General features: G+C 42.3%; 1 protein-coding gene across 1 annotated transcript in view; it reads left to right on the forward strand.

Moving 5' to 3' along the window:
* Positions 1-12,699, forward strand: part of Cen (cerebellar degeneration-related protein 2-like) — a 168,290-nt gene that overhangs the window by 101,830 nt on the left and 53,761 nt on the right. The window contains exon 2 of the mRNA XM_080273633.1: positions 6,068-6,180. Coding sequence (XP_080129759.1) covers positions 6,068-6,180 — 113 coding nt within the window. The remainder of the gene's footprint in view (positions 1-6,067; positions 6,181-12,699) is intronic.

The following is a 12,699-nucleotide window of genomic DNA, read 5'->3' on the forward strand; positions in this document are numbered from 1 at the left end:
GTGACAGAGACGTACGTAGGTGAATGGACAAGCAGAAGTACTGTTCATTTGGAAGTACCGTAGGTAAGTAAGTTGGTAGGTAGGTAGGTAGAAGGTGCTGAGACAGTTACTACAGTTCATTTACTTTAACCGGGCTCAGATTTTCGTCCTTTTGCGGCTATTTTTCGTAGTCCAATGACATAAAATAACAGTACTAAGGCTCTGCATCTTTTCCATAGAACTTCCTCTTGACTAGCACCATATTGTAGTGTTAATCCACTGTTATAGCTCAGCAGTCAAGATACAATGATGGCAGTTTTTGACAAGGTAAAGAGAGTATAATAGGGATATTGGTGTATTTTGAGCGTAAGTAGGTTGATAGAGAGGTATATGAATGTAAATAAATAGGCACAAGTTAGCAAGAACGCGTAGGAAAGGAGTGGAAGGTTGTAAACAGAGATGTGGAAGTGTGGAAAGCGTATTATAGGTAAGTAGAAGGAGCAAAGGTGTGAAAGGATAGAAATTTAAATGTTCAATTACGCTGCCAGGAAAGGATGTGCAAATGCATGGTGGTAGGTAGCCTGTTGGTAGATAGGGAGACTGGTAGGCATGCAGGAAGGTAGTAGGTTGAGATAAGTAAGTAGATAGGTGAATCGATTGGTCGCAAAGGTGATTATGGCAGTAACAGAACAATATTGGAAGAGATTGTGGTCGATTGCTGTAAGTTTCAGAAGATCGTATTATGATAATAGTGTGATAGTTGTGTTAGTACATGGAGATATAATACTGGTAGAAATGGAGGCATTTGGAGGATTATAGGAGCCATTATTGTTGGCAGTGGTGGTGGTAGTGGTAATGGTGCTGTTTTTGATGGCAGTGCTAACGGTGGTGGTGGTGGTAACTGTGATATTAGTGCAGTGGGTTTGGTACTACTAGAATGGGTGGCAGTGGTAGTATTGGTTGTGTTGGAGTTTAGAATATTGTAGCAGCAATGGTGGTAATGATAGTGGTAGTGACGATGGTAGTGGTGGTTGTGGTGGTGGTGGTGGTGGTGGGAGTGGTGGTAGTTTTTAGCGACTCGGTTGATCAAGCGTGAATCAGTTCTTTATTCTTCTTGTCCCTCCCTCCCCTCATCCTCCTCTCCTTAACGTCTTACTATCCCTTCTCCTACGCTTATCTTCCATCTCCTCATCTTACTCTCCTTCCTCATTCGCTTTTCTTCTTACTTGTCTCCTCTTTACCATCCTTAACTCACACTGACATCATGATTATAGTCTTAACTGTAAGAAAACCTCGAGAGGACCATTAGGACTGATGCTGTTTGCTCTCCTTCGTACTCATTTGAAGGCTACACCATTCACCTCTCCTTTCTTTTTTTACTATTTCTATCCATTTTTCTCATGTCCACTGTTTCCATCCTTTATACATTCTTCCATCCTTTCGTTTTCCCTTCATCATATTCCTTTTCTTCCTTCCTTCCTTCGTTTGCTTGTTCTTTCCTTGCTTCCTTCCTCTCCTTTTCCTTCTTTTCTTGCATTTCACACTCTCCTTCCTTAGGTATTTTCATTTATTTGTACATCCTTTTAATTAGCCTTCCTTTAACACTTCTAGCTTTTGGCCCTTTCCTTAAATTTTCCCATTATCTCCTCCTCCTCCTCCTCCTTCTCCTCCTCCTCCTCCTCCTCCTTTACCATACAAAAACAGCTTTCCCCCCTCTCCCCATACACAACATTAACTTCGTCTCCCCCACCCTTCCCGTTCCCTCCCTCTCCCTCCATTCTTCTTCCTAATCTTTTACGGTCGTTCCTTTTCTTCCTCGCGATTTTCTCTCCCTACCGATTTTCTTCCGATTATCCCCGGTTTCTCACACTCTCTCACTTCCCTGTACTCTTTCTTTTTTTTTTTCCTCCTCCTCTCCTACTTCTGTCTTTCTTACCCTCAATTTCCTCCTCCTCCTCCTCCTAATGGTGATGCTGGGAAGGAGTGCATTTAGCCCAGTAATTAAAGCCAGACCACCTCTTTAGCCCATGAGGTCTCTGGGTATATTTAGTATAACGTAACTCCTCCTCTTCTTTCTCTTCCTCCTCCTCCTTCACCTCCACCCCCACCACCTGCTTCCCTTCCTCCTCCTCCGCCTCCTTCACCCCACCCTCACCACCTCCTCCCCATCCTCCTCTTTCTCTTCCTTCTACTTTCCGCCTCCTACTCTGACCTTGAAACATCAGTCGGTCATCGCCTGAACACTGGCTTCCGGATCTATGCGGGGAGGAGGAGTAGGAGACGAGGAGCAATAAAGATTAAAGCATAGTTCGTATAAGAAATGAGGAGGAATCAGAGATGGAAATAAAAATAGATAAAATGGGGATAAATAAAGAAGAACGACAGAGAAAACGAAGAGGATCATTATTAGGAGGAGGAAGATAAAGAAGAGAGGCTGAGATGGTGTTTGTAATGTGAAGAGAGGAAATTAGATAGAAGAAATAGAGGAAGAAGAACAGGAGGAGGAAGAAAGAAGAGGAGGAGAGAGAGGAAAAGAATGGGAGGGAGAAAATACGTGTAAAACTCCAGCTCATTATTTCTTCACCGAGCTTCCCATCACCAGAAGACAGATAGACAGACAAGTAGTTACATGGGAGAAGGGCTTACTCAGCTGTGTACGTAGGAGAGAGAGAGAGAGAGAGAGACGGACAGAGACAGACGGTGGGGGGAGGTTACTCATGGTGTGTGTGTGTGTGTGTGTGTGTGTGTGTGTGGCATACCATCACGTCCTCACACACACACACACACACACACACACACACACACACACACACACACACACACACACACACACACACACACACACACACACACACACACACACACACACACACACACACACACACACATGCTCTGTGCTGTCATCCACCAGTCTCATCCATCTGTCTACTCGCAATCTACCTGTGTCTATCCATCGTCCGACACGTTTTTTTTTTTTTTCAACATGTTTCCGTATTTACAAGATCATCACTGTATCCGGCTGCCTACATTTGTAAATTTATCTGTCTATCCATCAGCCTCATTTCTCTCTCTCTCTCTCTCTCTCTCTCTCTCTCTCTCTCTCTCTCTCTCTCTCTCTCTCTCTCCCTATTAATTCGTTATATTAATCCTCCTCTTCCTGTACACATCCGTCGTCTGATTCCCACAAAATTTTGCTTTTTGTTTTTTTTATATACAAGCACAACAATAATATATCCCTCAGCCTACATCTGTCCATATAGCAGTCCATCAGTTTACTTTTCTGTTTTTATGTACAGTATAGATATCGGTCTGTCAGTTAATTCTCACTTCGTATTTATCTTGTCTGTTTACTAAAAGATATGTCTTCCTCTTATATACCCATTCTGTCGCCGCCTCTTTTCTGTCATCATATTTGTCTCATCTCCTACCCGAGGCAGCATCCACGAATGAGTTCAGTAACCCGACCATTTTTGCCCTTTTTCAATACTAACCCTTCCTCCCAGCACACACACACACACACACACACACACACACACACACACACACACACACACACACACACACACACACACACACACACACACACACACACACACACACACACACACACACACACACACACACACACACACACACACACACACACACACACACACACACACACACACACACACATGTATTATTAGCTGGGGCTCTCTGGGAGAGAAGCGTCTGTGCCTCGTGGCCATGTGCTGCTAGTTATTTCTGTGTCACGTACTCAAACGTGCCATATAGTAAGGCTGTACTAGGAATGTAATTTTCTGCAGGTTATCTTGCAGTCCTCCTCCTCCTCCTCCTTCTCCTTCTCCTTCTCCTTCTCCTTCTCCTTCTCCTTCTCCTCCTCCTCCTCCTCCTCCTCCTCCTCCTTATCGTCGCTTTCAACTCATAACTCCTTGTTCAGTGTTATAATTGTGAATGGGAAAAATAATGATTCCGTATAGTACTGATTAGCATTATCACCCTTTCTGTGTGAGTCGTATTATTAAAACAGAACGCGAAGGTTTGGACATGCTCCAGTTTTTAACAAGAATTTCTTATACCTGTGGTGATGACAGAACATGTCTGACCATTCTGTGTCGTTGCTGACTGCGCTTCGTAGTACGTGTGAGGTGTAAGCTGCTCATATCTTACAATGACAAGTGTGCCACAGATGACGCCAAAATGGGAGTAGGGAGCAGGTTTACTCTTTTTATAAACTCCTACTAAGACGGCTGCATATCATATCGTCCAGGAACGTCTGATTTATTCTATTTTATTTATAATTTTTCTCGAATTAAATGTGCGATTGAAGAATCACATTTGCCATTTCCGTGATAACCCACTTGATGGTGACAACATAAAAAATATATTTAAAAAGGTGTCGGAACCAGAAATCATGAGGTATTTAAGAGGTGTTCTATTCTGGCACATCCGGGGAGAAACTGATTACGGTGATACGAACTTTCCACAGCCAATCAACCGTTTGCCCCTCACTCCAATAGAAAGATTTATGTAAAGTAAATATACTTAAATACGTAAACATAAATATTAGTATAGGTAAGAGTAATAATAGTATTAAGTGGTAATAATAATGACAATAATAATAATAATAATAATAATAATAACAGCGAAAAAACAACCACTGATCGCGAACACTGAATATTTTTTATGGCAATGTCTTTTGTATGTACAGATGGATACACACACACACACACACACACACACACACACACACACACACACACACACACACACACACACACACACACACACACACACACGTGTGTAGAGAGAGAGGGGAAAAAAAATAATAATTTAATTATAATCATCCCACGCACCCAGTTGCTTCATGTCATAATTTTTCCCACACCATAATAATTCCATATACGAGTATTATCTGTTTAACTGCCCGTCCCAGAACTGCCCCATATGTGTATAATTGCCTCCCTGACTACAGTGGTAATACCGCCATTAATTACCCCACGTCCCACAGTTATGTCCATGTCATCTGTTAGTGTACTACGCATCTGTTTACATTGTTTGAATTATTGGTCTGTCTACAGAATACTGCTTAACTGTTCCAAGTATATGTATAGTTTTCCCACAGGTACAATTATCCCATATTTTTAGTTCCACGTATAATTAACCCAGACATATAGCTACTCCACATACACGAGTAAGTTTCCTTCGCGAACTGAATATCTTCTGGTTATATTAATGTCCTGCAGATATCATTACCCCACATGCGTTGTACTTTTTTCGTACTTACCTATTATCATTATGGTGTCGTGCATATTACTGTCCCCTATATATATTTACCCATTTACATACCCTTCTCACATACGGTTCTTCCTACCCACATATAAATTGTTCCACATATGTTGCATTCTTCCGCACGCATATATTCCACATACAACTGTACCACATATGCAATTGTCTAACATATATAACTATAGTGTACATGTTTAATTCTCCCCATCCCCCCATACACATTATGTATATATATGTAGATAGATAGATATACATATATGTATATACTGTGCATATATATATATATATATATATATATATATATATATATACTCGCGTTTGTCTAATTCGTAAGCACCCGACAGGTAAGTGTCGGGCGTAACACTGTCCACATAATATTATCTATAATTTCCAGAGTATGTAATTACCTCATAATTATGTGAAAAATAATTGCCTCCACACAAATTCACATTAGGTATTTAATTTTCCCACATATAATTCTCGCCTAACTATTTAATATAGAACTGTTCCACATGGTGTACAAAATTGCCCTCCCTCCCACATACACACACACAGTATGTACCCAACTAGCCACCGTGCACATACAATTACCCATACTGTATCTGTAATTAATCCATACATATACTTACACACAAAATTACCCCACACAGTTATACATCATACTGTACGCAGTCACTGCACAAATCACCCACATACAAAATTACACCCAGAATGCTAGTAACCCGATTACCCACACATACAATTGCCTACCTGCCGTACTCACCCACATGTGCTAATTGCCCCTCGTCCTTGTCCCCAGACCTGCAGCTGGCGGCGGAGCTGGGCAAGACACTGTTGGAAAGGAACCGGGAGCTGGAGGGCAGCTTGAGGCAGCAGCAGGCCATCAGCGAGGACCGCCTGCAGGAGATTGAGGTGAGTCAGACAGAGGAGGAGGGAGACAGGGATTAGAGCCAGACAGATTAGAGCCAGACAGAGGTTAGAACGAGACAGATTAGAGCAAGCCATAGATTAGAAGAAGGCAGATTAAAGCGAGACATAATTTTATTAAAGTGAGACAGATATTAGGGCGTGACAAAGACTATAAGTAAACAGATCAGAGCAAGACAAACTTGGGTGAGCCTGGTGTAACTGTAATGTTAAATACTTGTAAGAGACGAGACAAATTAATGCAAGATAGTCATTAGAGTGAGACAGAGATTAAGGCAAGGCATACAGTGGATTGAGGTGAAGAAGGCGAGGGCGTAATGTTAGGCACCCATAAGAATTTAGAGCGAAACGAAGACTGAGGTAAGCCAGCTGGGGACGTAATGTGAGACACCTGTAAGAGACCAGAGCGAGACAGGAGGAGGTAAGCCAGCTGGGGACGTTATGTGAGGCAGCAGCAAGGGACTAGAGCGAGATAGAGATTAAAGCGAAACAGAGATGGCGGTGAGTCAGTTGGGGGTGTAATGTGAGACACCAGTGTGCGACTATGTTCCATTTTAACCCTTTAGCGCGTCGGAAACCTTATAGTAACTACTCTGTTGTTGCCAGACGATTTTGTTCACTTTGGGGGAAATTTCTCATAGTGCACGGGACAATATAGTCTTCAGTAACTTTTGCAGCACGTTTCTCATGCAACCACCAAACTCAGGCATGACCTTTCTTTGAATAAGGGTTAACTTAGCTTAAAGCTGCCATCTTCCCATGTTGAATGCTGAGCTGTAACAGCAGCTTTACGCCAGAATAATAGTGCCAGTCATGAAATTTATGGGAAGGATGAAGAGCCGTAGTATTGTTACTGTGCCATTCAGATGCGGGAAACAAACTGGTAAATTACGATAATTTCCGTGAGTCAGTATGAGCAAACTGTAATAAGAGACAGAGACTCAGGTGAGACAGTTATAGGTACCATGAAGAAGACACAGAAATGTAACGGTGAACTGAGTTAATGTAGAACGAGCAGACAGTCAGACAGACATGGTAGACAGACACATAGAAATATGTAAGTCCGGCAGACAAAAATATTTAAACAGCCCATACATCTCAGGCAACATTGGAAAAGGTTGAACAGAGGCAGTGGTGAGGCAGAGGCAGTGGTGAGGCAGAGGCAGTGGTGAGGCTGAGGCAGCGGTGAGGCAACGGCGGTGGCAAGGCTGAGAAGTGGTGAGGCAGACAGAGGCAGTGGCTAGGCATTGTTGAGGTAGAGGCTGTGTTGAGGCCGAGGCAGTAGTGAGGCAGAGGGAGAGGTAAGGTAGAGGCAGTGGTGAGGCGGAGAAAAAGGGCAGTGGTGTGACAGGGACAGTGATTAGGGAGAGGCAGAGGGAATGGTAAGGCAGAAGCAGGGGCAGTGGTAAGGAAGAGGCGGTGGGAGTGGTAAGGCAGGGGCAGTGACAGTGGTAAGGCAGGGGCAGTGACAGTGGTAAGGCAGGGGCAGTGGTGAGTCTGGGGCAGTAATGAAGCAGAGGCAATGGTGAGGCAGCCTGAGATACATGACCGTTGTTTACATTTAGTCCCACCGTCATACGATACCAAGGCGCAGTTAGAGAGAGAGAGAGAGAGAGAGAGAGAGAGAGAGAGAGACTTGACTTAAATCAGCATTGTCAAGTGTTCTAAGTATGGTGTGTGTGTGTGTGTGTGTGTGTGTGTGTGTGTGTGTGTGTGTGTGTGTGTGTACAGGAAAACTACAAAATAGAAGAAAAACTGCGAGTATGATTGATGGTGACGCGATGGTTGAAGGAAGGACTGCCTGAAGGAACGCTGTGGGAGTTTGAAGAGAGACTGACTGCTTAGCGGAAAGATGAAGTGGCCAAAGAGAACATGGTGTGCTTGAATGAAGGAAGGAATGATAATATGAACGGAAGAAGTAGAGCGGGGAGTAAAGAAATAGCATGTAAAGTAAGGCAGTATCGCAGAGAGTGAAGGAAAGAGCTACAGCTTTAAAGTAAGGACGTAATGTTTAAGGAAATAGTGAGGTAGTGCATGAGCGAAAAAGGACACTTAAGAGAAATGAAGGACTGGGAGGACGGATTGAGTACTTGGGCGTAAAATTTGAAGGAGCGACTGGGTGTCTGGAGGAAACGCGTACCGGTAAGTGCCTGGAGGAAGAAGGATGGGGTGTACCGAGGAAGAATGGAGCACCGTTGGTGAAAACTCAGGTTCCTATGATTCAGTTTCACCAGAATAAAATCATCTGGTGTAAGCTGGAACAGACCTGAAGTTGTCGGGACCATGAGAGGTTAATGGTACGGTATCAGTGTCTGTGATTTATTCTTGGCTTTAAAATATATTCTAGCGTTAGGTAGAGTATATGAAAAAAGAAGACGCGGCCATGACAGGTTAAGAAGTAAATTCCTTGGAAGAAAAACAGATGCCTCGAGGATGCATGAAGGGAGGGAACTGAGTTTGAAGGAAAAAACAGTAAAGTACTTGAAGGAAGAAGAAAAAAAAAAGAGGGGGGAGGGCAGTGTTGAAGAATGAACGAATGTTTGGGGGGGGAAAATGAGCAGCTGAAGGAACAAAAATGTTTGGAGGAAGAAAAAGTGCTTTGAGGAAGGTAAAGGAAGCAAGGAGAGGGAAGGACGGAAGGTTAGTGATAATGGGGAGAGAGTGGGAGTGAACCAGGAAGGAAAATCGGAGGGAACTTGGCCTGTTTCTGTCGTTCCTCTCTCACTAGAAGCTTGGAGATGACAAGACGAGAGAGAGAGACAGAGAGGGACGCAGAACCCAAAAGCATTCATATAGCGCATAACTCCGTCAGCGCCAATAAAATTTATGAGCAGCCGCTGTAATTCCTCTCTCCTGCCACACAGATACTTTTACGGTCTCACATAGTTCATTCGGCGGCCTTACTCTGCCAGATTACAGAATATCAGAGAGCGCATCCCTCCCCGACGCCAATAAAAGTTATGATTTAAACCTGCGTCCGGATCCGGATCCACCTCAAAATTTAATAAACTTCCATGACCAACATCTCACATATCGACCAGATTTCAGTGAAGTCTGATAGCAACTTTTTTTTTTTTTTAAGAGGAGAGAGAGATTTTCTACATACAGACAAACAGACACGGGTGAATACGTCATAAACTTCATCGAACGTCATTGGCGGAGGTAAAAAGAACATGGAGGAAGGCAAGATGAAAGAAACAAAAAATGAAGGGACTAGGTTAATTAATTAATTAATTAATGCATTAAGAAAGACATCCCTACGTCAAGTGGGGTTGGTGGAGGATTAGTGCCCCTCCCTGTAAAACAATTAACTCTAAGCCCTTGGCCACCCCGTCTGGGATACATGGCGTCTGGCAATGAATGAATGAATGAATTAAGAAAGGAAGGAAGGAAATAGAAAATAAGAGAAGTGAGATAATACAGATGATGTACCCCATTTGCCACTGGTGTGTCACTGGGGAATGTTGGTAACAGTGGTTGTTGTGGTGGCACCAACAGAAGTCTGATGGTTATATAAGACCCTGCAACACTTACGGATATGGGTGGTGGTAGTAGTAGTAGTAGTAGTAGTAGTAGTAGTAGCAGCAACAACAGCAGTAGTAGTAGCAGTAGTGGTGGTGGTGGTAGTAGTAGTAGTAGTAGTAAATTTATGCAGTTATATAATAATGGTATTTTCATTAGTAATCAAAGAAAGAGTAATAGCAGTAACTACACCGGTATTACGACTTTTGTGGCATTATTGATGGTAATAACTACTTTATGAGGTAATACCTTGTGCAATAAATGTAATGGTAATGATAGTTGGAGTGACAGTAAAAATGGTAAGAAGCATGGTGGTAGTGGCAGGAGTAATGCTGGTAGTGGAAGGAGTAATGCTGGTGGTGGTAAGATTAGTGCTGGTAGTGGTAGGAGTAGTGATAGGAATATTTTCGTTAGTGGCAGGTGTAATGTTGATGTGTTAAGAATATGCTGATGGTAACTGGAACCATTTTGACAGTGGTAGGAGTAATGTTGGTAGTGGTAGGAGTAATGGTGGTAGTGCTAGGAGTAATAGTGGTAGTGCTAGGAACAGTGTTGATAGTGGTAAGAGTAATACTGATACTGGTAAAAGTAATATTGATAGTGGTAAGAGTAATGTTGGTAGTGGTAGGAGTAATGTTGGTAATGGTAGGAGTAATTCTGGTAGTGGTGGTAGTCTTTGTTGGTAATGATAGTAGTGGCGATAGTGGTAAGCGTAATGCTGGTAGTAGCGTTATACACGGCTGGTCAAGGTAAAAAAAGAAAAAAAAATGACTTAGCATTGTTTTATGAGGTCGTTCGTGTAGGAATGTTTACCACCGAGACGGATTCACGCGGCTTCTCTCTCGTGATTGGCTGACCGTTGTGTTTACGTTATACAGAGTCACCTTAGTTTTCTCCCACTCTCTAATTGCTGACATCTTAATTATTAAGATGCTACTTTAATCAGATACTTATACTAGTAGTAATTAAGTGTAGGAATTATTAGTACTTTACCGCACGGGCGCAAGTATTCCAAATTTCATATTCCAGTGGGTCTTTCACAGGATGATTAGGATAGGCTAGGTTACAAGTTTTGGTCCGACAGGAATAGGGGACTTCCAGCATTAGACTTAATGACAATGCAAGATGGTTAAAATCATAGAGGGTGTGGGAGGCGAAGCCCGCATTTAGGTTTAATTAGGTTAGGTTGAGATCGTTAGTAATGAAGCTGCCGCGAGCGCCCAGGCAGCTTCCAGTACCCTAATATATATATATATATATATATATATATATATATATATATATATATATATATGTATGTAATTATATAATTATATATATATATATATATATATATATATATATATATATATATATATATATATATATGGAGCCTCTGTAGTGCAGTGGTAAAGTGTGCGTTTTCGTACACTGAAGAACGAGGGTTCGCGCCCCGCCAGGGTAATAAACTTTGGGAGCGTTCTTCAGGCCATGTACTGCATTGGCGGACATAAGGGGTGGTGTGGTTGAACCAGTGTCGCATACTAAGTGTGCTTGCACCCAGTCGGCTTGCGCGGGCCGATTACACTTGGTTCACAGACTACAAATACATCCAAAGCCACTCCAACACTACAATTACACTTACAAGCACTTCTCACCCAACATACAATCTCCCTACTTCTCAAATGCCATGCGTGCAACTAGGTATATATACATTTTGATAGCTTTTTCCAAGCATTAATGCAATTTTCGAAACAGTTTCTTCAGATTCATAATAATTAATTTCTGTCATCCTGTCGCTTTGGTTCCTTTTTCTGTATTTTCGTTGTTTTTGTCTCCTTTCCTCCGACCTACCAGACAGCCTAAGCCACTTCGTAGAGATACATTGGCTGTATCGTCCCCGCTTCGGTCGGGATAGGCCGGTCCTGGAGTGGACACACAAACGGCTGATGATATATATATATATATATATATATATAAAGTTTTGTGGCCTAAAATCAGTTATCTGTTGCCCACTATACTAAAATTACTTTCCTTAAGGACATTAGTCTAAGACGACAGGTATAACTGCCGAGCCGTGTGGTAAAGTTTTTCTCACAAAATTTTTATGGTACCATCTTAGCTCAACTTAGACATGATAAAAAAAAGACTTACTTCTATACATATATTATCCACTCATGGGCGTATTTTCTCTCAGGGTGTATTCCAGGTAATGCTAGATGAAGTAATTCAAATCGGTATAGGAGCCTGAGTGTTAACAACGTCACAGTTAACTCTTTCATGGTCGCGACAGCACTATTTTACTCCAGCTAACGCCAGAGAATTGCAGTAGATAACAGTGAGTCATAGGAGTCAATGGTAAATACCGTATAGACGATATCAGTCATTTGTCAATTTTTTAGACATAATAAATGGAGTCCAAATTAAATATGAGATTAAATTAGTGTCTGGACTCCTGGCATTTTTGCTCTGCGTATAAAATGATACTGCGCGATTTCACTTTGTATTTGATATCAGTTTTTTACCTTTTTTTTTTTTTTAGGCTGTGAGATTGCGTTTCTTTTTCTTTTCCATTATCGTACCTCAGTCCATTATTCTCCGTACTTTCTCTTTCTTTTATACCCGTGTGAAAATAGTTCCTTTCTCTCCCGCTCTTTCTTTTTGTCTTGAGGTAGTGTATGCCGGGCTCTGATTAGAATTACAAGGAATTTCACTCGTATAATTAAGGTCGTCTCCTCTCTCTCTCTCTCTCTCTCTCTCTCTCTCTCTCTCTCTCTCTCTCTCTCTCTCTCTCGACTTTTTCTCCATAGTCTTAGAACTGGCTAGAGCGGAAGTGCTAATGAAGGGAGGAGGGAAGGGGGGTAAGGGAGGAGGAGGAGGGATTGAAGGTAATGAAGGGAAGAGGAGGAGGAGGAGGGAATGGAGGTAATGAAAGGAAGAGGAGGAGGAGGAGGAGGAATTTGAGATAAGGAGAGAGGAGGAGGAATTTGAGATAAGGAGAGA

This window comes from Coenobita brevimanus, chromosome 55 (genome assembly GCF_032717465.1).
Source record: "Coenobita brevimanus isolate Jiangsu-jjx chromosome 55, ASM3271746v2, whole genome shotgun sequence".
Lineage (NCBI taxonomy): Eukaryota > Metazoa > Arthropoda > Malacostraca > Decapoda > Coenobitidae > Coenobita > Coenobita brevimanus.